The following is a 27,576-nucleotide window of genomic DNA, read 5'->3' on the forward strand; positions in this document are numbered from 1 at the left end:
TGCACCTGCTGGCCTATGCTACAGCCACAGCAACTCGGGATCCGAGCTGCATCTGCGACCTACACCACAACTTGTGGCAACGCTGGATCCTTAACCCACTGAGCAAGGCCACGGATGGAACCTGCCTCCTCATGGATACTAGTCAGGTTCCTAGCCTGCTGAGCCCCAACAAAAACTTCATAACCTACATAATTAAAAAAAAAAAAAAAAATCAGGAGTTCCCGCAGCGGAAATGAATCTGACTGGAACCATGAGGTTTCGGGTTCAATCCCTGGCCACACTCAGTGGGTTAAGGATCTGGTGTTGCCATGAGCTGTGATGTAGGTCGCAGATGCAGCTCGGATCCTGTGTTGCTGTGGCTGTGGTGTAAGCTGGCAGCTGTATCTCCGATTGGACCCCCTAGCCTAGGAACCTCCATGTGCCATGGGTGCGGCCCTAAAAAGACAAAAGACCAAAAAAAAAAAAATAATAAGATGGGCTCTTATAATTTAAGCTGGGTCCGGAGCCTTGGATTCCAGATAGCTCTCTCTGCCAAATTGCCACCCCCAGAGGAATCAGGTTCTCAGAAGGCAGGTCACAGAGGGTGCCAGGAGTTCAGGGAGCAGGTTTGATTCCTTGGGGGACTTACCAGGCAGCTCACAGCCTCGTGCTCCTCGGGTGTCAGCCAGCACTGAGGAGCCAAGACGCAAAGGGTGTCTTGCCATCTTGATACATCCTTCCCACTTCCTCCTGTCTCACTACTCACTGCCCTCTCAGAAGTCAAGATTTCTGCCTACCATCCTTGGATCCCACTCCATCTTAATCCCTTTCTAGAGCCTAGTAGGATAAGGACAGGATAAGGATAAGATGCAGATACAGGAGCTGTTTGGAAAACATTTTATTGGCCTTCCTGAGTGATTAGAGGACGGTGACCAGATCCCACACCCGCCCCATCTCTCGTGGGTATCAGCAGTGCCAGGCCTCAAAGGGAGTGGTCACTGGGCATCAGGAGTTGCGCTTCTCAGTCCTTTCAGCTGGAGGGAGAGAGGGTGTGGTCAGGTGGGCATCCCGAGGGAGCCCAGGATGGGGTGCGGCAGTGGTGGGAAGAAATCCTCTGCCCAGTCTCAGTTCCCATCCCCTAAATAGAGCAGCTGCCGTGCCCCTTAGTTTGGGTCCAACGAAGGAGTATCGTCCTTTGGCTTCCCCACCCTCCCCCTTGGCGCCTGGCTTCTTTCCCTCACCCCCGCCACCTCTTACCTTAGGAAAGGCATCCCAGTTGAGGAAAGGAAGTTTCCTTTTGATAGTCTAAAACGGGAAAAGAATGGGAGTGATGTGTTTCAGGGCAGGTGAGCACGGATCCGTGCGCACTTGCCCAACGAGCTCTTTCGTGTGGATGGTGTTAGCGATTTATAATCACAGTAAGAACTCCTGTTTCTGGAGCCCTTACTCTGCACTTGCCTTGTACTAACTGCTTTAAGTCATGATTTCTTTTGGTCTTTGCAGCAATCTTTTTTTCTTTTTTCTTTTTTCTTTTTTATGGCCACACCCTCGGCATATGGAAGTTCCCAGGCTAGGGGTCGAATTGGAGCTGTAGCCACCGGCCTGCGCCACTGCCACAGCAACGCCAGATCCGAGCCACATCTGTGACCTACACCACAGCTCACGGCAATGCCAGATCCTTTACCACTGAGCAAGGCCAGGGATGGAACCCACATCCTCATGGATACTAGTCGGGCTCTTAACCCGCTGAGCCACAGCAGGAACTCCTCGAAGCGACCTTTTGATGTCAGTATTGTCATCACCCCAGATCACAGATGAGGAAACACGGCTCAGAGGACTGATGACACCCGCGTGCAGGCACACAGCGAGCATGCGCGGGGGCCCTGCCCCGCAAGCTCTGACTCCAGCGCTGTCACTGACTAAGCCTCCTGGAGGCTGAAGGGATTCAAGTAAACTCATGGCTGTTTCAGTTCTGCCTTTTCAGGGATTGACTTGATGGGCCTGCTCCCCCACTGCCACGTTAGGAAAATAAACTGTGGCCACGACGGGCTCCCGAGGACGCTGTCTCCCACCGGGTAGCATCCAAGTAGGGCACTCACTCCCTCCTAGAACCCAGGAAAGAGCCAAAAGGGCTAGAACTCGAATGTGTCGTCACTACCCAGGCAAACAGTCGGGAGAGAAGAGGCACCCAGCACATACCTCAAAGAGGGCGTGCCAGTTCAGGAACTCCTCGGGCTTCAGGACCTGTGCAGAGAGACCAGAAGAGGGTCGGTTCTGAGGAGGGGGCGGGGGAGACAGAGCGTAGCCCCTGGTCCTCTGGGGAAGGTGAGGGACTGCGGCAGCTTTGCAGCCTCTCTACCCAGGCACTGATGTCCCCGAGGATGTGGCTCTTTGGGGTGGGGGGCGCACTAGAGAACCGAACTCACAGATCGCAACTTGTCAACGTTCAGGAACTGGGCGTTAAAGGCCTAGGCAAAGGAGCAAGGCATTAGGAAAGTCACTAAGGAACATGAGAAAGGGGACGAGGTCACAGTCACAGGTGGAAAGCAGGTGTTTACCTCAGGTCTTGCCTCGTAGTTGTCCACGGTAGTTTCTTCCTGGAGAGCGAAGGGGAGAAAGGGGCCAGATGATCACACGATGGCAAGTCCCTCTTTCCCAACCTTCTCTGCCAGCCCTGCCCCCCTCCTCAGGCCGGTCCCGCTGTCCACCCCCGGGGGCCTCAGTGAACCCGCTCTGTCCCAGTGAGGCGGATGGTTGGCAGACGTGCAGATGATGAGAAGGGATGGGAGAGGGGCGGCGTGTGTGGGCAGAGACCCAGGCCCGCATCCCATGTGGGCAGCAGGCGGAAGGGTGGAGAAAGAGGATCCCTCCCAAGAAAAACAAGCTCGCGTTGTCCTGCCCTTGCCTCGGGGTGTTCCTGAGACACCCAGGCTTAGCCGTGGAGCTGGGAGGGGAGATTAGCATGCAGCTGGGGGCCACGTTTCTGAGAGGCCCTGCCTGCCTTTGTCGGATGGAGGTCGGTACACTTTGTAAATTTAGGGCCACCAGAACCCAAATCCCCCTGGCCCTCCCCTGTCTGGTAGCCCCCAAGACCTCAGTGCGTCCCCTCTGGTCACCCTCGTAACCTCAGTTGGGGGCTTCCCTGCCCCTTATTCCTTGCTTCCCACAATAGAAGTCACAAAGAGGTAGCCCACATGCTTAGACCTCATAATAAAATTTGACTTGTTAGTTTTTCCATTTGAATCAAACATTTCTAATTGGTAAGAAGTCATACATCAGATTTCCAGTTTCTCTTGAAAACTATTCGACTCCGGCCACACTGGGTACATTTTCCCACTTAGCGGCCATCGAGTGGAATGCAGACCGTCCCCTCGCGGGTGGGGCAAGTCCGCGCCACCTCCCCAGAGGCCCCACCAGCCCTCCGACATCACTTGCTTGGATGGTAAGCAGTTGAGTCCAGGACCCCTACCAAAGACGTTTAATTCCAGCACAGGTGGTGGGGTGAGGACGGGGGAGAGCGACCTCAGGAAATTTCCCGGCTGGAGATGGGCTCCTCAGGCTAATCTTGCTGTTCCCAAGGCCAAAGGACACCTCTGGCCACCTGGGCGCCATTCCCAGGGATGCAAACAAAACAAAGGTGGGGACTGAACCCGGATGACCAAGCTCGGCCCTGTCACCGTCACCTCCGGAATGTGCAGCCTCTGCCTCACCCTTCTCGTCCCTCCCAGAGACGGGAGCCTCTCCATCCCCATGTGTCTTCCCAGGGATGCCTGTCTCCTTCCTCCCTTCCTCCTCTCCCCAGAGTCCCAGCTCCCCGGTCAGCCCCTGGTCCTGCCCAAAGACCAGAGCCACTTATCAGTAACTGGCAGAAGGTAAAGAAATTGAGGGGTTAGTGAGCTCACAGGTGTCAGCAAGGGAGAACCCGGGGGCCGTGCTCACCTCAGCCCCGCCCAGGGCAGCCCCCTGAGCTGAGTGGAGCGCCAGGACAGAGAGGAGGACCACGGCGGGAAGAACGGGGATCCTCATGGTGTCGGGTTTGGGGCGCTCTGAGGCCAGGCCTTGCCGCTTGCCCTTTATATTCCTGGGGAGGCAGCTGTGAGCAGAAACGGGATCCCCACCCCACTGACTCACCCCCAGATCCCATCGCCCACCCCCGGGGCTCTGGGGAGGGGGGTGGAGACTGCTCCCCACTTACCTTGGGTTTCTCAATTCACATTCTGCTCCGGGCACTGGGCAGGGGCGCCGGCAGTGGGGTTCTGCATGCAAATGGAGCTGAGGTGCAGACAGGTTGGACCTGTCCCTCCGAGGGGTTGGCAGTGGCGCCCAAGCAACCTCTCCTTTTGTCTTTGTCTCTTTTCCTTACATCTTTTCGTTCCTCTCTTATAATTTAGGCTGTCTTCCACCCTACCCGATTCTGCCCAGACTCCTTACATGGGCCTGCCACAGGCTGGCCTCCACTGGCCTTTCTCTTCTCCTGCTTTTACTCCCGTTGCACATACCTCACATTCCGGCCAGACTGGACACCTTAGCAAACAGATCCTTCTTTTTCCCCCTCCAAGCAGCTGCCCCTGCTGCCCCATATGCCTAGAATGCCCTTCCCTCATCTCTTGCTCTCGGAGCCCCGCATCCCTGGTATCTCCCATCATCCGCCTCCGCACCCCCTTCAGACCTTTTCCTTCTGGGAATTGCCACAGCAGTTCATTCCATCTTTCGGGCGTTGTGCCTAGAGTAACCTGCATTCTTCCCTCTGAGAACATCAAGTTCCAGAGCTCCCTTGTGGCACAGTGGCTTAAGGATCCAGCATTGCCGCTGCTGCAGCAGCTTGGGTTGCTGCTGTGGCGCGGGTTTGATCCCTGGCCCAGGAGCTTCCACATTATTGCAGGGGCAGCCAAAGCGGGGAGAAAAGGAGGAATTCTCACTGCAGCGCAGTGGATTAGGAATCCAGCTGCAGTGGCTTGGGTCGCCGTGGAGATGTGGGTGGGACCCCGGCCAGAACTAGTGAGTTAAAGGATCTGATGTTGCTGCACCTGCGGCTCAGGTTCAGTCCCTGACCTGGAAACTTCCATATGCCCCAGGTGCGGCCGTTTGAAAAAAAAAAAAAAGTTAGAAAAATATAAAAAAGAGAAAAGAATGTAAGTTCCTTGAGGCCAGGAACTATGTCTTCATCATCTTTATATCCCCTGAGCCCTGAGCCTCACACAGCAGAGGTGAAGTCAGTATTTGCTAGACTGGCCATCTTAAAATTCAAGCATCCTTCCACCAAGTTGCACACTTTCTCCCTTTGAAGCTGGGCGCATTACCCAGCTGCCCATCTTTTACTCTTGGGTCTTCAAAGATGTAACTGTCCTGAGCTAAGAAGACAAAGAATAGAGAAACAAAAAGCAAGCAAAAGCGGGTCTTAGAACCACCCAGGTGGAGATGGGGTCTAGGGCCCGAGTGCCTGCTCCATTTTCACTGGGCTTGTCCTGCTCCCCGCCCCACTCCCCCAGCTTGCAAGTGGTGTCACTTCAAAGTAACAAAACCTCCTAATCAAGCAACCTTCTCCACAGTGAGGCTCAGGTGACACAGCTGGTTCCTGGCGTCATAGGGAGGTGCTGGGACAGAGACTGGAGCTGCCAGGACAAAGCAAGACCTCATGTAAGAGGAGGCTCTTAACCCCAGCCCGCTGCAGCGCAGGGATCACAGGCCAAGGGTGGGAGGCCTGGCTGCTATTCACCAGCTGTCTTAGGATCCGAGCCTTGTCTGCGACCTACACCATGGCTCACGGCAACGCCAGATCCTTAACCCACTGAGCGAGGCCAGGGGTCGACACCAAGTCCTCATGGATGCAAGTTGGGTTGGTTAACCACTGAGCCAGGATGGGAACTCCAACCGAGAGTCTTTATGGACCCCGGAAGCTGGCACTTCTGTCCAGCTCTCCTGCCACCCCCGCAGTCAGCCCCTGACCTCCTGCCCTTCTTTAGCCTCAGGACGCCCCCTGTTTCTCTAAGCCCCCCTTCGCAGAGCTACCTGAGGACATTCACTAAGCACAGGTGACCGTGTCACCGTGGACGTCGTGTGTGGTTGGTGCTCCTGGAGGGGATGAGTGAGAAAATGACAGGTGGGTGGAGCACCGCCCAAAAAGGTTTTCTGGAGGACACAAGTTTTCATGTGTCATGAATTCTTACCAGCCAGTCAACAGGGACTGAAGGAGCTCATTAACCACGGCTCTGTCAGCATAGGGTCAGCTCCAGGAGCAGAAGGAAGAGGCGACACAAGAGGACCGAAGCCATGTAATGAAGTCTACACTCATGGATCCAGAGTCACAGCCCGACGCCATCAGCTGTCGGGCTCCAGAGATCTTTTGCAACAAATTGACTTCCCCGTGTTTTCCTTTCCACCTCATGCTAAGGCTGCTAATAATAACATTAGCCAATTTACTGACGCCTTGCTATGTGGCAGGTCTTGCGCTAGGTGCTCTAAATGCCTGAGCTCATTGAAAGATCACAGTGCTCCTGTGAGGTCGGTGTTCCAGTTACCCACAGTCTGTAGGCCGGCAAACCTCAGCGCCTAGAGGCTAAATACCTCCCCCAGGTCACGCAGCCCGTGTGTGGCCAGGCCCGTGTTAGGACCCCAGGATTCCAGAGCCTGTACCTGCATTGCTCCTTAGCTTCCTGTGAAGTAGCATTCTACGGAGAGCCTGGGCCAGCCCACATAGCACCTTGTTTGAATTAGACCCATGCCCTGGAGTTGGGGACAAGGTGGCAGTTAGCCCCCATTTGTCCTCTCGGCCAGGTGTCCTTTTGCAGTGCACAGCCATAGGTGGCAGCTCTGAGCATAAGTGCGTTCATTGCAATGAATTAAACCATACGCTCCTGCCCAATGGAAACTGAGACCTCAGAGGTGAGTGGTGCTCGCTGAGCATATGCCCCGCAGTGACCTGTGATTGCTTCAGATTCCAGGTGCCTTTTATAGAACGAGCATCTCAAGCATCTCTCCACACCAAGTGTGTGTTTAAAGATAGACTTCTCGTTCTAGTTCTAGTGTTTAAAAGATAGATACTTCTGTAAACACAAGCCTACTACTTCATGCGCACAACCAAAGAAATATTGTTCTTACGCTGGAGGAAAAAAAAAAACTGACTGTGTTGGACTTACTTGTTTCCATTTGGTAACATTCCTGATAGGTTTTTGTTTCATTTTGTTTTGTTGTTTGTTTGTTTGTTTTTGCTTTTTAGGGCCACACCTGCGGCATATGGAAGTTTCCAGGCTAGGAGTCGAATCGGAGCTACAGCTGCCGGCCTACACCACAGCCACAGCAACGCCAGATCCTCAACCCACTGAGCAAGGCCAAGGATTGAACCCACATCCTCATAGGTACTAGTCAGATTCATTTCCACTGTGCCACCGCAGGAACTCCCCTGATAGATTTTCAAGGTCATTTGGGCTTTACATGATTTAGGCTGTAGGCGTGAATCTAGAATCTAGTGTCTCTCTCCAAGCTTCCTCCCCTTCTCTCATCTAAACCGCCTCGGTGAGCTTGTGTTCCCCAGGTGTCCAGGGGTCGGCGGTCTGGGGAACAGAGGAGTAGGGGGATCTTTACTGGCAGGGGCTTCCAGCAGTTGGGGTGATGGGGGCAGGAGAATGTGTCCAGGCTTGAGCGTTGGAGGCATCCCCTGGGCTAGTGGGTCAGACAGAGTCCCAGAGCCTGGCTCTGCATTGCCCATCCCAAGTCGGGTGGACCTCCTAGCTCCCACTCTGAGAATACCAGCAAACCCCTGCTTTCCCACAGGCCTTCCCTTACCCCACCCCAAATCTGCCAGAACTTGAGCGTGGGTAGCAGGCGAGGCCCAGCCCCGATTGCCACATTACAGACACACCTCGGGGCTGGGAGCCAGCCTCCTGGGTTAGGGAGGCAGGAGGGGTTTGAAGAGATGCACACTGGGGCTCCAGGGCCTGGGTGAACATCTAGGTGAAAAGCCTAGAATCCTTGGCAAGAAGGGGGTCTGGGATGTGGGGTATTGGGAGGCAGAGCTCGGGCATCCCTGTCCTGTCCTTTGCTCCCTCTGTCACACCCCAGAAGGCAGCCACGTTGCCCAGCAGGTCTGGTTTCTTCCTTTGCCGCCCACCCTCTGCCCTGTGTTCCCTTGGCTTAAGCGTCTCCCAAAAAGACTTCCTGGACTGAGCCCACTTAATTCGGATCCCTCCTTCCATCCTCTACTTCCCAAATATTTTATTTATTTATTTATTTTCTTTCTAGGGCCGCACCTGCGGCATATGGAAGTTCCTGGGCTAGGGTTTGAATCAGAGCTACAGCTGCTGACCTACACCACAGCCACAGCAACACCGAGTCCTTAACCCGCTGGGGAGGCCAGGGATTGAACCCTCACCCTCACAGAGACAGTGTCTCATCTTTAGCCTGATAAGCCACAACGGGAACTCTCCCGAATATTTATTAAATAGCTGCTTTGGCTCTTGGTGCTGGGAATTCAAGATGGGCAGGGCACCTGTCTTGTAAAGCTCCCAGAAGGAGAGACAGATCATAACCTGATAAAAAAAAATTGGGAAACCAGGTAAGTTCAGAGAATGACAAGTTCTGTAAAAAAAATAAAACAGGGTGATGTGGTAGTGATTGGGTAAGTGTCTTTGGTTAAGCTGGCTTGGGGAAAGACATTTGAATTTAGACCAAAAGTCGTTTAAGTTCCAGCCTTCTGAAGATCTGGGGTTCCAGGGACAGGTCACAGTAGCGTTCCTTGGGCCCCTTTCCCAGCAGGTCCGGGATGACGTTGGAGACTGCAGTCAAAGCCAGATCTCCCTGAGCCTGGGTAGGGAGAGGGGATTTTATTCTAGGGCTGGTGGAGCTTGTGGGGATTCTGAGCAGGGGTCCTTCCTGGCTGTCATGGGAGAATGGATTTTAGGGGGAAAATGAAAGTCAGAGTCTACATCAAGAAGCTGCTCCTGGAGTTCCCGTCAAGGCTCAGTGGTTAGCGAATCCGGCTAGGAACGATGAAGTTGCAGGTTCAATCCCTGGCCTCGCTCAGTGGGTTAAGGATCCGGCGTTGCCATGAGCTGTGGTGTAGGCCAGCAGCTGTAACTCCGATTTGACCCCTAGCCTGGGAACTTCCATATGCCTTAGATGTGGCCCTAAAAAAAAGAAGAAGAAGCTACTTCTGGTGTTCCCCTTGTGACTCAGTAGGTTAAGAACCTGACATAGTCTCTGTGAGGATGTGGGTTCTATACCTGGCCTTGCTCAGTGGGAGAAAGATCTGGGGTTGCTGCAAGCTGTGCATAGGTTACAGACATGACTTGGCTCCTGCGTGGCTGTGGCTGTGGCATAGGCCAGCAGCCGCAGCTCTGATTCGACCCCTAGCCTGAAAACTTCCATGTGCCACCAGTACAGCCATAGAAAGAAAACAAAAAACTACTTTGATGAGTATTTTACCCAGAGGGCCTTAGTCTGCTTCAGCTGGTACTTTAACCTTTAGAGGGTGGCTTTTAGCTCTCTGGACCAGGAACATCCCTAGTCCAGAACCATGTCAACCACCTCAACTTCTCCCTCCAACCCTCAGGGATTGGCAGGAGGCCATCTGAGGTCCAGCTGTTTCCCATCCCTCACCGGCACTCAGGAAGCTCGCTGTCAGTAGCTGAAAGGACGCGCCTCAGCCCTGGGGCGGCCGCGCTCGCCTCCCTGTGGCTTCAAGGAGGTACTGCAAAGCTCTCCCTACACCCTTGAAACCCTAAGCAGCCCCAGTCTAAGGACAAAAGTGAGAGAGAAAGGCTATGGATCACGTTGGTTTCCCCAAGTCCGTCTTGGGCCCCGTTTTCTTTCACTTATCCATCAATTGTGAGGCCTACCCTGCGCCAGGCCCTGTGCTAAGCCCTGGGGATGGAGTAATGATCCTGAGGGCAGGGTTATGCCCTCGGGAGCTTGCAACCTCAGAGGCCTCGCAGGGTGCTTCATGTCTTAGGTTTGTTTGGGTATATTTTTTTGGTAAGATTTTTATTTTCTTCTATTACAGTTGATTTACAATGTTCTGTCAATTTCCACTGTACAGCGAAATGATCCAGGCTTGCATATATATATATACACATACATCCTTTTCCTGACATTATCTTCCACCACGTTCCATCCAAGTGACTAGATATAGTTCCCTGTGCTATACATCATGTCCTTTTATTTCCCAGGTCCCCCAGGGATGTCAAGAACACGAGAGATGTCAGGGGGTCTCGGAACACCTAGGACTGCTTTAAGTGCGGTAAGCCTCGTATTCGGATGTAAGTTGGGCAACGATTCTTTCTTTCTTCTTTTTTTTTTTTTTTTTTTTTTTTGCCTTTTTAGGGCCACACTCGCAGCATATGGTAGCTCCCAGTCAAGCGGTCAAATCGGAGCTCTAGCTGCCAGCCTGTGTCACAGCCACAACAACACCAGATCTGAGCTCTGCCTGCAACCTACACCACAGCTTGCAGCAACTCCAGAGGCTTTAGCCCACTGAGTGAGGCCAGGGATTAAACCCACGTCCTCATGGATACTAGTCTGATTCTTAACCCACTGAGCCACAACGGGAACTCCGGCAAAGGTTATTTCTTCCGGATGGAGAGGCTGAGGCCCAGTGAGATCAGCTAGCTACTTCTCGTCAGGACACCCAGGCTCCTCTGTCTCAGCCCGTCACTCTGTCCAGCAGGCTCAGGAGGGAGGCAGATCACTACCCCGAACCCCTCTTCCCTCCTCCCCATCCAGGCTGTCAGTGGAGCACTAAAGAATAAAGCTTGCCAAAGTCAGGGAAACAAGATTCATGTTTTATTTCCACAGAGAAACTCTAAAGTGGGACACTCCTCCTGAATATCTGTCACAGTGGCTTCAGGTCACAAAATGGAGCAGGTGAAGAAATGGCCAGTGTATCTGATAAGGCTGATGGTCAAGGAGACCCCACAGTGGGTGGGACGAACCCAGAAAAAGCAGGTGGCAGCACCCAGACCAGGAGCAGGTGATGGATGTTCCTCAGGGCCTCATTTGTGACTGGCGGTGATTTTCTAGAAGAAAAGAGCCAATGGCAGAACATGGCCACTCCTAGATCTGTTGAAACCAGGCATCTCTCACCCAGCTTCTGTGTCCACAGTTCCCCCATGTCCTGCCTATGTCACCTGTGTCACCTGCCCACCTCCCTAAAACACCTATTTCCTCTTCACCACTGGCGCCTCACTTCTTCCCGCCTTGGAACCTGAAAGGCTCACCTCTCTGCACAGTTCTCCCCTGTCCCTGCTGCTTCACAGAGCCCATGTTCTTCTCCTGCTCACAGCCGCCGCCCAGCCCCGCCCAGCACCCAGGCATTCTAGATTTTCTTCTTCTGAGCCTTCCTCCATACCCCACACTGGGGTCTCCTCACTGATACGTTTCTTGCATCCACCCAGAGCCAAGGTAATGCCCAGCTCCGAGCCCTGCCCTGGGTGACGGCTCCGGCCGCAGCCTCGTGCCGCCCCCTCTGACACTCACCTACCAAAATTTCACCCACTGCAGCAGGCCAGGTTTTGCCCGGGAAGCCTGCGGGACAAGGGACAAGAGGGGTCAGTGGCCGGTGCCCGGTCCCCAGCACCCCTTCTCTCGGGGGCGGGACTTTCTCTGCCCCAGTACTTACCGAGGAGGAAAGCGTGGCTCCCCCCTGCAAAGAGAAGATCAGAGGAGGTGAGGCCACATCTACCCGGCCTCTCTCCCCCCGGCCGCGTTCTCGGGGCTCAGGAAGAGCCCAGGTGGGGCAGGCTCGGACGGATTATTAACAGACATATCATCCTGAGCGCGTTCTCCCCAAGCTGGTATTGGCTGTGGTCCCCGGGCGCATGGGGCATGAACAGAGGAAGGTGGGGCTCCTCTGCCTGCTGGGGGGCTAGAAACTGGCCGCAAGTAAAGGGCAGAGGGAGATCCGCAGGTGGTGTTTCTGCCTCGGGCTCACTGCTCTTTGGGCAGCAGTGAGCCTCTCATCTCTCAGTCCAAGTCCCTCCCCGGGGCAGGGGCTTTATCCTTCTGAGAGACGGAGGGAAACGCCGCCGCTTTCTCCTTCCCCAGCCTAATAGTATTCGGCACCTTCATTTACTGAATTCAAGGGACTGCTTTCTTTTCAACTAAATGAAACAAGATCCTCAGATTTTTTTTCCTGTTATTGCCTTTGTGAAATGAAGCATTTATTTTCCCACCAATCAAGAGCTGTTGAGCTAACCTCCTCTCCCCTAGAAGTCAGCAGTTAAAGAGGTAGAGAGCAGACACTGCACAGGAAGGCTGTCTTTTTGCCGTGTGCTGTGTGATTTGGTGGGGTTTGGGGTGCCTTATAGTCCTCATTTTGTTTTTAATTTGGCCACACCCGCAGCATGTGGAAATTCCTGCACCAGCGATCGAACCCGCACCACAGTAGCAACGTGAGCTGCTGCAGTGATAACACTGGATCCTTAACCCACTGAGCTACAAGGGAACTCCCTTATATCCCTCTTTGAGAGGTACTGGATGCTGGTTTTGGCACATGATGCAGCCACTGCTCCCTTGGGACCTTTTCTGGGTGGGTGGATATGAACCTTCTACCCGCCTCTTCCAAACTGCTCCCAGGGACCAGAGTGTCCCCAACACAAGCGTGGAGAAACCTGACCATCAGAGTGAACAGGCCTCGGCCTCGGCTGCCCTATGTGGAGGACCTTGGCTGTGAACGCCTCCCCTGCTCCCCCCCCACAGGCCCCAGCGCGGGCAGGGCAGTTGGGAGTCTCACCTTAGCGGGGATCTTGGCTGGGTACTGCCCTCCAAAGGGCGTGGGGTACGCCTGATGGTTATAGTTGTTCTGTGGAAGGAGGCGGGGAGCGGTGGGCAGGGGTCGGAAGAGAAGGGGGAAGGCGGCCTGCTCCCATCTCCCTGCCCTGGCCGGGCCCTTCTCAAAGCCCCTGCCTCCCACCCGCCTCATGTCATGCATTTTCTTCCATAGAAGCCCCTGCACCCAGCGGGAGCCACACGCTCACCTCCCTTTAGGGTCCCAGCCCAGAGGGCCCTGCCTCCTCCCCCACCCTACCTCTGCCACCTCCTCGGCTTCCTGCGGAGGTGAGGTCGTGAGACCAAGGAAAGAAGCGAGTCTAAATCAGGCGGTCGGCCGGCAGTTTTCTTACCTTAGAAGTCACAGCTGCCACGTCCTGCCATCCTGCGCCAGGCTGAGGAAGGAAAGAATGGAGCGTGAGGAGAGAGAACTTCCGACGGGCCAGACCCCGGAGCAGGCTGAGAGGAGCCAGGGCCTTCCCAGGGCAGGGCGAGGGGGCAACTCACCTGGCCGGCCCCGCCTGCCCTCTTCTGAAGCGAGGAGGACGACGATGACGCGTCAGCACCCTGCAAGCGAGAGGGAGCCCCGGTGAGGGCGTCTCCTGGTCCTTGGGGCCTGGCCAGGCTCTCGGGGCTCCAGCATCCCACCGCCGCCGAGGCTCTGCCCTCCTCCGGGGGCCCCAGCGTCCCACCCCTCTCCATGGCCCATGATAAACGCTGCCTGCAGAGAAGGCAGTGAGCCCAGAGGACACTGATGGTCCAGATGGACAGAGGACAGATTCCCAGACTCTGTGTCGGGAAGTGAGGCCAGAGATCGGGTTTGGCAGCACCACCGCCACCCGTGTTCCTGGAGCGCCGGCCTGAGCCTGAGCTAGAACAGAGGAGCGGTGCCCACACGGGCTCTGCCCAGTCCACCTTCTGCCTGTGACAAACCCTGCTCCCCTGCTCTCAGGCCTTCTAATTCCCGTTCCCAAGTGCTGTTCTCTACAGGGTCCTTACAAGGACGGGCTGTTATCCACAGAAGCAAAAGTGAAGGGCATTCGGTTAGCTCCGGGTCAAAGGAGAGAAAGGAAGGCGCGGAAGGAAGCAGATGGAGCCCTTAAGAAGCGCTACCGATGCGCTTGCCACCTCCCCTCCCCCAGTCAAGGCAAAGTGCAGTAGGAGAGACGCTTAGTGCCTGCCATGGTCACTTTTCTCCTGGGAACACGCGTGCACGCACACACACATGCACACACACAGATGCAGGGGCAGGATGTTCTTCCCAAGTCTGGCTTAACTTCCTTTCTAATCCACCCGACCCTGAATTCTAACCCCATTATTAACCCTAACACTGAGGACACAAACTGGTAGCCAGCAAGCCTCCAGATTTTTTTTTTTTTTTTTTTGCGTGATCTGCATGTTTAAATTTGTTGCATACAATTGGAAACCAGATTTCCAACTTTTCTTGAAGACCGGTCCCATCTGTCCAGCGTCCTGTGCCTGGCCCACGTGGACCAGTGAGTGGGCAACTCTTGCCTCAGTTCCCAAGGATCCTGATTCCCAAAGGCCACTGCCCATGCAGAACCTGGGTCCTTCTACAGGACCCGGAGGGCCTGCCCATCCTTCCCAGAACCCAGATGATCAGACCCCCTGCGCCTGCCTGCCCTTGACCAGCACCCAGCCTCCCTCCTCATCCCTCCTGCCCTCCCCTTTCCCTTCAACTTTCCTCCCTAGTGACCCCTTTCCAGCCCAGAGAGTTGACCCAGCCCCCGCCCTCTTCCCCACCGCGTGGTCCCTTCCACCTGTTCACGCTGCTGTACCCACCCAGCTGTGGCTCCCCCCGAGCCAGGCCACGCCCAGCAGGAACAGCAGCAGAGCAGAGACAGTGGCCGGCTTCATGATCTGGTGCCTGTGGAGGCCCCAGCCCTGGGCCTCGGCTTTTATCCTCCAGAGGACCTCCCACCCTACTCCTTCTTCAGTGACTCACAGCGTTGCATCAAGGGAGGAAAGCTGGGGGGGAAGGCACCCTCCCTCAGCCAGGCGGGCAAGGAACTGGGTCAGTATCTGCAAGCCACTGCCCAGGGCCCGGGATCCCCTGTCCCCAGAACCGAGAGCTTCCTGATCCCCAAACCAGAAGTTTGACCGCCCTTACCTCGGTAATTTCTTTCCAATTCAAGAAAGGAGTTTTGTGTTTGAAATCCTGGAGGGAGAAGGAGAGATGAGTGGGCCACGGGGAAACAGGATTCAGAGGGTGGAGTGTGGCAGCTGGTTGGGAAAGTTTCAAGTGATCACATGCAAGAATGGGCTTTGGTGCCTGGGCGTAGTTCAGGCTTAGATGAAGATAAGCCGACAGCGGGAGTTCCCATTGTGGCACAGCAGAAATGAATCCAACTAGGAACCATGAGGTTGAGGGTTCGATCCCTGGCCCCGCTCCGTGGGTTAAGGATCCGGCGTTGCCGTGAGCTGTGGTGTAGGTCGCAAACGCGGCTCGGATCTGGTGTTGCTGTGGCTGTGGTGTAGGCCAGCAGCTACAGCTCCAATTGGACCCCTAGCCTGGGAACCTCCATATGCCACGGGTACAGCCCTAAAAAGGCAAAAACTAAAAAAAAGATAAGCCGACAGCAGACTGAAGGTGTTGGAATTTCTGACCAGTAGGTGATAGGACTTGGCTGAGATTACCCATCTCAGAAGGGAAGAGGCGGGAGTTTTGTGACAGCTAGGCTGGAGCTCACAGCAGCTGCCTTGAGGGAGAGAGGCTGGGGACAGGGGGACCAGGATCCCAGGTCTTCAAAACATGAGAATTCTCCTACCTCCCAGAGTCGACTGAAGTAGAGGAGGGCACGCGTGCTGGGGGGTAGGACTTGGCCCTGTGGATGAAAGCGGGGTGCAGGTGAGCAGCCAGCCTGACCCCCGGCTCACCTAAGCCCCTGTTCCTGCGACCACCATTCCTCAGCCTTCCGAGTTCACTGTGACCAAGGCCTCGGGAGCTGGGCGTCTGGAGACAGAGGGGGAGAGAAGCTGGGTCTCTGGAGTCATTAACAGCGCAGGGCAGCGTCCCGTCCCCCTCCGGTCCCCCAGCCCCAGTCAGAGCACAAGTGTGGCAAAACCTCAGAGCCAGAACCTTCCCACTGTTCACCTGCCTCGCCACGTCCAGCCCATCCTCCAAAGCTGTGGGGCAGAAGTCACCCCTTCCCACCCCGCTGGGACAACAGTGGAGGCGGCAAGAAAGGAGCAGAGACCAGGCGTGTGGGACAGCTAAGGTTTATTTCCAGGGCGGCAGGAGGTTAGCGGGGAGCTAGGGGTGTCTTAAGAAGGGGGTGGGGACTCCCATCCATCTGGTAGCTCCTTGTCTGGAGATCACGGAAAGCGAAAGTTCCTCTGGTCCTGGGCAAAGAAATAATCCTAAGAAGGAGCTCAAGGAGTAGAGATTCAGGGCGTAGCGCCAGAGCAGACTGAGCCCCGGCTCCAGAAATCAACAGGGACCGTTTTGCCCACGGCTGTCATCCTGCCAAACCCAGATATTCCAGCTTAGGCTTGAAAACCCCCATACTTGCCCCCTGTCCTTATTCCTCATGCCTCCCAACTCTGTGAAGGTGCTGGAGCGCCCCCTCTCCTCTCTGCCCCTCCTGCCCCTTTCCTAGCAGATCTGCCCCTCGGGGAAGCCACCCCAAGGGAACCCTGCCTGGCTGCGAGCACTGCCCCCTGGAGGTGCAGGGAGGCCTGACTGTCGGTCCTGGCCCTCTGGGTCCTGGCCCTCTGGGACATGTCTGAGTGTGCCCTGGTTCTCCCGCCAGGCCCTGAGTGCCCCAGAGCAGGGGCCTGGCCTCCCCGGGGTCCAGAGTAAAGGAGCCTCGCCCCCACCAGAGACAGTTCTCTATGAAAGAGAAATCATCTGTTCTGTTCACTTTGTTTTTTTGTTTTTTTGTCTTTGTCTTTTCTAGGGCCCATCCTGCGGCATATGGAGATTCCCAGGCTAGGGGTCTAATTGGAGCTGTAGCCGCCGGCCTACACCACAGCCACAGCAACGCAGGATCCGAGCTGCGTCCTCGACCCACACCAAGGCTCATGGCAACGCCAGATCCTTAATCCACGGAGCGAGGCCAGGGATCGAACCTGCAACCTCATGGTTCCTAGTCGGATTCTTTAACCACTGAGCCACGATGGGAACTCCTGTTCTGTTCACTTTGTTCACCCAACCCAGGACCCCGCTGTGGCTGGAGCTCCCTCACCTTCCCACCTTATTCCCAGAAGGTGATTCTCCTGAGGCTGGACCTCCCCACCTGCCACTACCCCTGTCCCCATAAGTTTTGAGGGGACGGGGATCCTCGTCTGCATTCTTTTATGTTAAGGGGTAGCAACTCAGCTGCTCACAGGAGCCAGTCTGATGGCTACAAGGACTGTGACAGGAGAGGGAGTCTGACCACTGGAGAGCAAGCCACCGCCCCCTGCCCCCCCGCCAGGCAAGAAGCAGCTGCCACTCAGCTCTGCTGTCACAAGCCCTAGAAAGAGGGACCTGTTGTCACCATATTGTTTTTTAAAAATGAATCAAACAAAACAGTCAATGGGCCGCAGATTGCAACTTCCGCCTTGGGAATTTGGATTGTTTAGCCTTCATCCCTTCTTCCAGTCCAGCCCCTCTGCTCCAGGGCTACACCTGCTATTCTGGCCAGGGGTCCCCTCAGCGGGAAGGGGTGGGCTGGGAGGAAGGAGGAGCCAGTTCTGGGCCCCAAGTTTCTCCTAAGGTCATGTACGTGCAGGGCCTAGAAGGAAGTCGGGCCCCATCAGGCTCTCAGCAAGCATTCCCTTCTTTTCCCTTCTCTCTCGGGCCAGTCCTCAGGTGGCCCTTTAGCTGCACCTGACGGGTCAGTCCATCCCTCGCCTCTGCCTCCCACGTGGTTCCCAAGGATCTGCTTCTCGAACCTTCTGGTGTCAAAGGGGAAACTGAGGTTCAGGCCTGTTCGGGTCTGAAGGTTAAGCATGAAAGAGGCCTGTTCCCCCCTCCTCCCCTCCTCCCAGCTGTTTCCAAATTCTCCCTCTTTTCAGGTCTCTGCTGTCCCTCTTCCTTGTTTTTATACTTGTTTGTTTTTTAAAGCACTGGACAAAGTGCTTTCTTACAGGCCAGCATCATGGCTCCCAGGCTCACGGTGCAGGGGTTTAACCTCCTTCCCTTTATCCTAATGCTGCAAAGACCCGGATGACAAGGCCTTCCAGCCCTTACCTTGTCTATGGCATCCCAGTTAATGAAACCCAGCTTGGATTTAAATTTCTGCAGAGAGGGGAAAAAAAAGAACATCCAAATTGGGTGAGAAGGAAATTGGCTCAGGGCTTCAGGACAAGAGGGGTCAAGGGGGACCGACTGCTGACGGTCCTTATAGAAAGAGGACTTCAGCCTATGGGGGGTGGGAGCCAGGGATGAAGGCTTGGTTTTCCCCAAAGAGGGTGTCTAGAGTCCTCCCGCCGAACTCACCTTCCAGAAATTGTCGAAGTTGAAGAGCCCCGGAGATGTAGGCGTCTCAGAGTTCTAAGGAACCGATGGGAAATGGGATGAGAGTGAGACCCCACTCGGGGAGCACTGGGGAGCGGGGGAGGGACAGGAGATGTGGGTGTTGGGCCTGGGGTGGGGGAGGTGATGCTTGACCCCACGACCCCAGCCCAGGGAGGAGGGATGCCTTCCCTCACCAGAGTGTTGATTCCATTGGCAGCTTCATCTCCTCCTCTGGACCCTTGCCCCTGGGAGGGGAAGAGGGGACGGATGGTCAAGGCTCATACTTCCTGTCACACGCGCCCCCGCCCACCCTGCTGCGCCTTTGTACTGCGGACTCTCTGTGAAGCCCCCTTCTCTCCTTCTTCACACAGCACCCAAGAGCCCCGCCTCCAGAGAGCTTCCCCAAGCGCCTTGCTCCTCCTGGCTGCCCGGCAGAGCCCCGTCCCTTCATCGCTTCCACGTTCTCGCTTCCCCCCATGCCCCACCCCCTACACACAGTCAGTAGCCAATATGTAGTCCCACTGTGTGCAGAGCACTGTGCCCCATCCCGCCACTTTCCCCGTGGAGATGCCTCTGCTTTACAGATGGAAACAGACCCCCAGGACTGTCCAGCAGCTTTTCTCAGCGTCTGTTTCCATGTCAGACTCCAGTGCCAGGACCTTGAACCATTTCAGTCTGGCTCTGATGCTGAAAGCTCTGCAGTCACCGGGGCGGGGGGAGGGTGACCAAATTAGGCTTCACCATCCCCGTTTTACCTAAGAGGAAGCCCAGCCTCAGAGAGGTCAATGACTTGCCTGGAGACACACAGACCACAGCTGATACAGCTGGCATGCGAACCCCAGCTTCAACTCAAAGTTCACTGCCTTTCCACTTGGCAACACTGCCTTCTTAAATATGATTTAGAAAAATATCCCCTTGACTATTCCTCCCTTTTTCTAATTTCTTTTTTATTTATTTACTTATTTACTTATTGGTTCTGTTTTTCCCCCTCACTGCTAGTATTTAAGACTTTGGTAGATCACAAAGCTAGGAAGAGAGTTACAGACCGGGAGCAGGGCCCTTAAAGCCTGCCTGCCTGTAAAAGGTGAGTGTCCTGTGTCCTGTGTGTGCGGAGCTTTGCAGAGCCACCCCACCCCGCCACCGCCTCCACCCACTGGGCGTGCTCCTCGCCCTCTGGGCCACCGGGCACAGACCAGCAGCCCCACCAGCAAGCTTGTTAGAAACCGGAATCCCAGCTCCACCTGCTGAATCAGAATCTGCATTTTCACAAGACCTCTAGATGATCCCTGTGGACCTGAGCTCAACACTTCCCCCGTCAGCGCTGCAGGTGCTGACAGCTGGATTTCCAGAATAATTAGGAGGGGGATGTATACATTCCAGACACCTCCAAAACTCTGTCAAAGAGGTGACCGAGGCGTTCCCATGGTGGCTCAGCAGGAACGAACCTGACTAGGATCCACGAGGATGTGTGTTCAATCCCTGTCCTTGCTCAGCGGGTTAAGGATCTGGCGTTGCTGTGGCTGTGGTGTAGGCAGGCAGCTGCAGCTCCGATTTGACCCCTAGCCTGGGAACCTCCGTGTGCCGCAGGTGCAGCCCTAAAAAATGCAAACAAACAAACAAAAAAGAGGTGACCGAATTCTGTTCACTGGCAGAGTACAGGACATTTGAAAAAACTACGTTTCTAAAAGGGCTGGTTTTCTTGCGATTTTTCACAGCCCCATCTGTGAGGTGTGTCATGTAAGGATTTGCAATTAATTATTACTTAGGAGCTTGTTAGTCTTTCTAGGAGCAGGCGTATGGTTGTTTCCCCCCCTCCCCAGCTTGTAAATGCCCCACAGAGGTTGGTGTGGGGAGGGGGCTGCGTGGAGTGGAACTGGGGAGCAGGTGCTTCGCATTGCGAACTGCAGGTCTGGCTCTCACCTGACCCCCGGATCCTCCGGACCCACGGATTTCGGTCCCTGGGTTGTCACACTGCGGGAAAGAGGAAGACTCTCAGGTCCCACCCAGACCCAGATTCCAGCCCCCAGATTGCAGCACCTTCACCCCAGATCTAGCCCAGGTGGCTGCCCCAGCAGTGGCCCACCCCGTTCCTGGCCACTGGCCTTTCCCATCCACCCCACCCCTCAGCCTCTCCTTCCCGCAGTTCAGGAAGGGGAGTCATGCAGGCCGTGCCCCCCAGGCACTCACTCCGGGTTTGCTTCGGCCACCACTTCCACCTGTGCTCCCTGAGGAAGAGCCGGTATTGTACGCCTATAAAGGAAAGCAAGAGGCCCATGGAGTCTTCTTTTTTTTTTTTTTCTTTTTAGGGCCACACCTACAGCATATGGAGGTTCCCAGGCTAGGGGTCGAATCAGAGCTGTAGCCACTGGCCTACACCACAGCCACAGCAATGCCAGATCCTTAACCCCCTGAGCAGGGCCAAGGATCGAACCTGCATCCTCATGGATCCTAGTTGGGTTTGTTACCACTGAGCCACAATGGGAACTCTGAGATGGGGGTCTTAAAAGGACTTGGAAGGGCCCACATAGTTCCCGGAATAGGTATTTATCCCATAACAGGTGTTAAAATGATCTCTTAACCCTCTCTCGCCCACTTCCTTTCTCTCCCACCTTCAGCCGGTCACTGAGGGAAATTACTCAGAGCACAGAGAAGGCCAGGTGTGGCCATGTGTCTTAGGAAATGTAGCATAATTTAGGGGTTCCGATCTGTTGCCATCCACCCTCCCACCACCTCATGCCAGGGGTGCAGCAGCCTCTGGAGCCTAACTTCATCAGACCCTGGCCCCTAGGGGCTCTTCTGTCCCCCTCCTGTCCCACCTCCCCCCGCCCCTTCTCCTGGACCTAGAAAAGGGAAAGGACCGCTGGAGTCTTCACCTGGGAACCTGAGCCTTGATCGAAAGTCTTGGAGCTTTCTAAGGGTTGGTCCTAGAGGGAAAGCACATAGTACCAGAGCAGGAAGTAAGAGCAGCCTGTGGCACCCGGCCGGCTCTAGTGACTTCCCTCCTCCTGCCTGACCCCCAAGGAAGCCAGCTGGGCACCCTGCTGGGAATGGCCTCCTAATCTGGCTGCCAGCTCCCAGCCCCTATGTAGGGACTGGGGGCGGTGTATTTATTAGTGTCTACACCGCAGCTCTGAAAACATGCTGAAGTCTCCACGTGTGGGCCTGTCCCCGTCCTCCTGGGAGCTTCCAAACAAACTGGCACGTTTTCCTGTGCCCACTTCCCTCGTTCCACCCACCACCCAGCTCAGTCAGATCTGCCAGACAGACAGAGCCTAACCCTAACCCTAACCCTAACAGACAGAGCGGCCCCTCCATCACGGAGCCCAAGATGAGAACGCACAACAGTGAGCAGGACGCCTCTTCTGGAAATTAGAGTGCATGTGTAAGTGACACGGCTCGGTGGGACAGAGGGAGAGGGGGCCCCAGGACAACTCCAGTGGTGCCACTACGCTGGGCTGGCAGCTTTCAGGAGGACCTCGGAGCAGGGCTTCTCAGCAGGGACCACCAAAGTCCCCACCTCTGTCCTCAACGAAGGGGCAGAACTTACCCCGTTGGGCCCAGAACTGCTGCTGCTGCTGCCACTGCTGCCACCACCACTGTTGCTGCCACTGCTGCCACCACTGTTGCTGCCACTGCTGCCACCACCACTGTTGCCGCCACTGCTACCACCACTGTTGCTGCCACTGCTGCTACCACCACTGTTGCCGCCACTGCTACCACCACTGTTGCTGCCACTGCTGCCACCACCACTGTTGCTGTCACTGCTGCCGCTGCTGCTGCCGCCACTGCTGCCACCACTACCGCTGCTTCCCTGAGGGGCAGGGGAAACCAGAGTGAGGCCAAAAGGCTAGAAACACCAAGATTTCCCCCACACACACTCCCCCGCCAGCCCACCACCACTCCCACCCCCAACCCCTGGCTCAGGTGTATTTCCCGCCCTGTCTGAAGGGGGCAGAGTTTCTCCGTTTTCTCCCAGCCAGACTGGGTGCCTCAGGACGCCCTGTCCTCTTACCCCAGAGTTGCTCGAGCTTCCACCTGAGCCGGATGGCGGGGGGTTGGTGCACTGCGGAGGGAAGGGGCAAGTGAGTTTCGAGACTTGGGTCAAAGCCCACAGGCAGGCTCTCATGCTTCCCCAGGCTTGGCTCTCTTTCCCAGCGTGTCTCCCCCAGGCCCGGCTCACACTTCCAGCCTGACCCCAGGCCCAGCTCTTCTCTGTCCAAACTGCCTCTAACCTCAAGTCCCCGCCCCTGCCGTCTTTCTTGCCTCTTTGTCTCCCCATGTCCTGTCCCACGCATCTGACACCTCTCCTTCCCCAGACTCTTCCTCTTACCTCTTCATTTGCGTTGTTGCTGCCTTGCACTGAGCCATAACCAGGTTGGGCCACAGCTCCCTGCAGGGAGGGTGATACTGAGTGGGGGATCAGGAAGGACTCGAAGGAGCACATGGACTCCAAGGGAGGGAGGGAGGTGGCAGGAGGTAAGGACGGGGTGGTCCCTTTACCTGAGCATTGGTCCCCAGGTTGGATGGCCTTCCATTGCCTCCATGGGCCCAGGGGCCTCCCTGAGGGTTGGTTCCAAAGCTGCCACCTGAACCTCCAGAGTACACCTGGTCCCAGGGTGCCCCTGGGCCTCCAGGACTGCTCGGAGAACCAGAGATGCCATGGCCTCCAGACAGAGGCTGGCCATGGGTGCCCTGCAAGAACAGCGAGGCGGCACTGAGCATGTGTGACCCTCTCACTCTGTGATGGGGGAAGGCCGGCAGAGCGACTCAGAAAGAGAGGAGCCGGAGCAGGACGTGGGGAGAGGCGGGTAGAGAGAGACCCCAGGGTGGAGGAGGAGGGGGGCATAAGCTGGAAGGACGCCGGCCCAGACAGCCACCCCCATACCAGCATCCTTTCACCTGCTTCCCAAGATCCTCAGCCTGGCTGCCCACGCCTCCCATCTCCACACTGGCTTCCGATCACACTCACCCAGGCACTGTGGCCACCGGACGCCCCCTGCCACGAGCTGTGGGCGGCATCCTCTCCATGTCGAATGATGTTCTCAGCCTGTCTGCCAGCCTCAGCGCCAGTGTGGCCAAGTGCATGGGCTGCTTCCTTAGCCCCGTGGGCAAGAGCATCGCCTACCCCAGGGACTGGGGCCTCCCGGACTCCAGAGCCCGCTGGCCCTCCAGCCGCTTGGCCAGTGGCCTCCCCGATGCCATGGCTGATGGCGTCGCCCACTCCCCTTCCAACGGCTTCTCCCACTTTGTGTCCAATGGCCTCCCCGGCACCCGCTCCAGGGCTCTCCCTTCCATTCAGCAGCGGGCCAGCCTCCCCACCGCCCAGGCACAGGGCCAGCAGGAGGCAGGCCAGGGACCGCTGGAGCTTCATCTCGGCCCCGCTCCCTCTCCCCCGCACGTCTGCTTCCCGCCCGAGTTGACTTGTCTGCCCTTTCTCTTCCCCAGGCCTGCGCGCCCTTCTCTCCTCCCTTCTGACTGCTTGTTCCCCTCCTCCTAGGTCTGCAGCCTCCTCTCTCCTTTTCCAGAGCCCTGGCCTCCCCAGAGTCCTCCTCCCTGCCCCTACTCCTTATACCGGGTTTGGGAGAAGGTGGCAGGGCTGGGCTGCCCTGAGTCCCTCCCCGGAGTGACTCAGGGCCAGCCGCCCGATAGGGTAATGAGCTGTAATTGAGTCTGACAGTCTGTGTTGAAACAGAGAGGGAGCTTGTGCATTAGGAAGGGAGGGAGAAATGGGATGAGACCGGTGCAAAAGTGTTCCGATTGCCCAACCCCAGGAATTTGGGGCGCAGGGTGCGGGTAGGGGCATCTGAAGAGCTAGACTGTTGGCATCTCCTAGAGGTGGCGGGATGGAGGGGACTTAAGAAAGAGGAGCCAGGCAGGATGTCATGGGGGGGGCTGGGGGTGCAAGGGCAGGGGACGCAAGGAACAGGACCCTCCCTGGTACAAGCGGCCTGGGTCGGGGCCACAAGGACGAGTGGCAGGTGTCCTTTCTCGGCCTTCCTCTCAGTTTCAGTCGGCCTTTGTCTCTCCTGGCTCTCTCGCCCCCCATACCTCCACCTATAGGTGGGCACCTCATACTCCTCCACACTCTCCAGCCACAGAGCGCCTGGGACCACCAGGAGAATGCCATCGATGAAGATGCTGGGTTGTTGGGGGGGAGTGACCATGACCCTGAGAGTGGTCCTCAGGGCGTCTTGGTTAGCAGGTTAGCACCTGGGCTGCTCTTGGCTGAGAAAGCTGGGTGTGGAGCAGGGGAGCTGGGCGGGCCAGCCACCCCCAGGGAATGAGTGGGAGGGAAGGACCTAGGGAGGGTGCCACTGACCCAGGCACCCATCCTGTTTACCGGGCCTGGAGGGAGCACGTGTGTGAGCTCATGGCCAGCTGCGAGGGCTGGGATACCACCAGCTCACCTCGCCTAGCCCCCAGCCTCTCGCAGAGGGACCCCAGGTGGCCTTGGTGAGAGAAGGGGAGTCGGCACAGAGGCAGGAGCCTGGGCCAGGCCCACAGTCCACTCCCCCTCTTCCCCAGGCCCAGCTCAGGATGCAGCCCTCTGCATCCTCCCCAGGTCTCGTGGCTGCCCAGCAAGCACGGCTGCTTCTCCACCCCCAGGAGCCCCGGTCCTCCCACTTGGCACTGCCTTGTATCACTGGGACTCATCGCCAGGCTAGGAGGGGCCGGTTTCCATCCACCTTTCTCAATGTCTCTCAGTCTCTCCCCACCCCAGCACCCGCACCCCAACTTGTAACATCCAACACCTCTCACGGTGTAAACACAGTCCCTCTCTGTCCTCCGCTGCTCCTTCCTGCCTCCCTGTTATTCCATCATTCTTTAGCGATGATAATGGTGGTGGCCGTGACAGTAATAATTAATAATAATAATCGCAGTGGCTCCGGTTGAGCCAGGGCTTTCGATGCACCCAGCGCTAGACTAAGCCCTTCGAGGCTCAGACAGCCCTGAGGGACAGCATCTTATTACCACCCCACTGGGAGACAGAGAACTTGGGGCTCAGAGGGGACAGGGTGCGTGCGTGGTTCCTGAGCCCGGCTCCTGGCATTTTCCGTCACCTCAGTGTCCCAGACCTTCCCCCACTCGCCAAAGCCCTCCTTCTTCTCTGGATAGAATTGCCTTTAGTTTTGCTGCAGGGCCATGCAAGGGGCACAGAGGAGGGGTAAATCTGAGACCTCCAGAGTTGGCAATGAACACCCCAGCCCCCAAGCCTGCTGCTGCTTCCCACTCCCATGGGTCAGGACCCCAGGGCAGCGGGGGATGCACGCACTCGCTGTCTCCAGGACGCCTTCCCGTATTTCCCTCGGGGACACTGTCACAGCGGCGCAGGGCTGCCCTCTCCCTTCTCTGCTGCTAACATTTTTCTTTAAGCCAGCTTACTTTCTGAAGCGTATTTAAAGAGAATATTTCAGGAGTTCCCTGGTGGCCTAGCAGTTAAGGATTTGATGTTGTCACTGCTGTGGCTCAGGTTCAATCCCTGGCCCAGGAACTTCCCCATGTCGAGGGCGTGGCCCCCCAAAAAAGAGAGAATATTTTATGTCATTACTCTAAGTGGAAAGCCAGGATCACTGGCCCATAGGTAGAAAGTATCAGAAAGACAAAATGAGAAGCAAGAATGCTATCATCTTGGGAGTTCCCATCGTGGCTCTGCAGAAACGAACCCGACTAGTATCCATGAGGACACAGGTTCGATCCCTGGCCTTGCTCAGTGGGTTAAGGATCGTGCATTGCCTCGAGCTCTGGTATAGGTCGAAGATGCAGCTCAGATCTGGCGTGGCTGTGGCTGTGGCGCAGGCCAGTGGCTGTAGCTCTGATTTGACTCCTAGCCTGGGAACCTCCACATGCCACGAATGCAGCCCTAAAAAGCAAGATAAAACAAAACAAAACAGAACAAAAAAAACCAATGATATTACCTTATAGCTGGCGGCAGTTCCTGTACCCTCTTTGTTAGAAAGGGAAATTAGCAAGTGTGAGAGGGGTGTCTGAGGCACCCCAGCATGGAAATTGAGTCTTGCTCTTCACCTAATTGGAAAGCTCCTAAGAAAATTAAGAAAAGAGTCTCTCACTCTGTGATTCAGACTTACTCAAAGCCATGTTCATGAACCACATAAATGCTCCCATGCCACCAGCAGGCCCACGTCCCACCTTCTGGGAAAAACTGCCCTCAGATATCTCTGGACCTCAAATCAGTCTTTCTTTTTTAGAGGTTAACCTCTATTTAATTTATTTATTTAAGTCTATATATAGGGAGTTCCTGTCGTGGCTCAGCACAAATGAATCTGACTAGCATTCACAAGGATGCGTGTTCAATCCCTGGCCTTGCTCAGTGGGTTAAGGATCCAGCATTGCTGTGAGCTGTGGTGTAGGTCGCAGACTCAGCTCAGATCCCATGATGCTGTGGCTGTGGTGTAGGCCAGCAGCTGCAGCTCCGATTCAACCCCTAGCCTGGGAACCTCCATATGCTGCAGATGTGGCCCTAAAAAAGCAAAAAAAAAAAAAAAAAAAAAAACCTCCCTCCTTAGGGCGTTCCCCTAAGGATGGGAGAGTAAGCATGGCAGGTGGTGATGGTGCTGCAAAGGAAAATACAATGGGGGAGGAAATAGAGAAGTCAGTGGTTTTTGGTTTTGTTCTTTTCCTGGCCACACCCTGGGCCTATGGAAGTTCCCAGGCCAGACATTGAATCCGAGCCTCGAGCAACGCCACAACTGCGGCAACTCCAGATCCTTAACCCACTGCTCCGGGCATCAAACTGGTGCTTCCACAAAGACAAGCCAGATCATTAACCCACTGCACAACAGAGGGAGCTCTCAACAGAATATTTGAAGTAGCAGGGTCAGGAAAGGGCTCTTGGAGATGTGATCTCTGAACTGAGACTGAAAGGAAGCGAGAGAGTGAGCCATGAGGCCACCTGGGGATAGAGCTTTGCAAGCAGAGGGGACAGCAGTGCCAAGGCCCTGAGGCAGGAGCCTGAGGACCACAGTGGCTGGAGCGGGGGCGGAAATGGGAGGGAAGTGCTCTTGGCCAGGAGCCGGCCATCCTGCTTACTAGCTGGGTGGCCTCCATCCAGTCTCCCGCCACTGGGCCTCGACCTCATCATCTCTGCGGGGCATAATCCTGGTACCTGCCTCCAGGGGAGGTTGTGAGAGTGAACATATCATGTCTGTATGTGCTTGGCCCGGAGTGAGCACCCAATAAAAGATGGTTGTGGGGATCCCGCCCAAAGTCCTCTCCCTGTTGCTCCTCAACTGCAGAAACCGGCCTCCTCTCTCTCCCTGACTCCCTGGCCTGGCTCTACCCATCTGTCCCTGGTGCCTAGTTCTTGCTCACACTTATTCCAGGGCCTCTCCCAAGTCCGCTCAAGCCAGTAGCCT

The 27,576-nt window shown here is 56.0% G+C and overlaps 2 protein-coding genes across 3 annotated transcripts; both read right to left on the reverse strand.

Moving 5' to 3' along the window:
• KRTDAP (keratinocyte differentiation associated protein) lies at positions 862-4,588 on the reverse strand. Of its 2 annotated transcripts, XM_003127039.3 has the most exons (7): positions 4,175-4,578; positions 3,919-4,060; positions 2,538-2,576; positions 2,406-2,447; positions 2,179-2,223; positions 1,237-1,284; positions 863-1,013 (listed from the first exon to the last, which is right to left on the reverse strand). In XM_003127039.3, exons 2-7 carry the CDS (start codon positions 4,003-4,005, stop codon positions 975-977), a joined length of 300 nt encoding a protein of 99 aa, XP_003127087.1. In that variant the 5' UTR covers positions 4,006-4,060; positions 4,175-4,578; the 3' UTR covers positions 863-974. The 2 variants fall into 2 exon arrangements, with proteins under 2 accessions (XP_020952887.1, XP_003127087.1); XM_021097228.1 differs by lacking the exon at positions 2,406-2,447 and having other exon boundaries at positions 862-1,013; positions 4,175-4,588.
• DMKN (dermokine) lies at positions 10,734-25,859 on the reverse strand. Its single transcript, XM_005664486.3, has 18 exons — positions 23,172-25,859; positions 22,703-22,894; positions 22,533-22,592; positions 22,215-22,265; positions 21,750-22,013; positions 20,390-20,452; positions 20,123-20,173; positions 18,397-18,447; positions 18,185-18,238; positions 17,936-17,983; positions 15,528-15,584; positions 14,870-14,917; positions 13,246-13,305; positions 13,092-13,133; positions 12,704-12,772; positions 11,591-11,614; positions 11,449-11,496; positions 10,734-10,988 (listed from the first exon to the last, which is right to left on the reverse strand). Exons 1-17 carry the CDS (start codon positions 23,571-23,573, stop codon positions 11,449-11,451), a joined length of 1,584 nt encoding a protein of 527 aa, XP_005664543.1. The 5' UTR covers positions 23,574-25,859; the 3' UTR covers positions 10,734-10,988.

Source organism: Sus scrofa, chromosome 6, assembly GCF_000003025.6.
Source record: "Sus scrofa isolate TJ Tabasco breed Duroc chromosome 6, Sscrofa11.1, whole genome shotgun sequence".
In the NCBI taxonomy this organism is placed as follows: Eukaryota; Metazoa; Chordata; class Mammalia; order Artiodactyla; family Suidae; genus Sus; species Sus scrofa.

Coding starts and splice junctions, on each gene's coding strand:
- KRTDAP (XM_003127039.3), bottom strand. CDS start 4,005: ATGAGGATCCCCGTTCTTCCCGCCGTGGTCCTCCTCTCTGTCCTGGCG. Junction 2,224..2,405: donor ACGTTGACAAGTTGCGATCT/GTGAGTTCGGTT, acceptor CTCTCTGCACAG/GTCCTGAAGCCCGAGGAGTT. Junction 1,014..1,236: donor ACTGGGATGCCTTTCCTAAG/GTAAGAGGTGGC, acceptor CTCTCCCTCCAG/CTGAAAGGACTGAGAAGCGC.
- DMKN (XM_005664486.3), bottom strand. CDS start 23,573: ATGAAGCTCCAGCGGTCCCTGGCCTGCCTCCTGCTGGCCCTGTGCCTG. Junction 18,239..18,396: donor CCAATGGAATCAACACTCTG/GTGAGGGAAGGC, acceptor TCGGTTCCTTAG/AACTCTGAGACGCCTACATC. Junction 11,497..11,590: donor GAGCCACGCTTTCCTCCTCG/GTAAGTACTGGG, acceptor CTTGTCCCGCAG/GCTTCCCGGGCAAAACCTGG.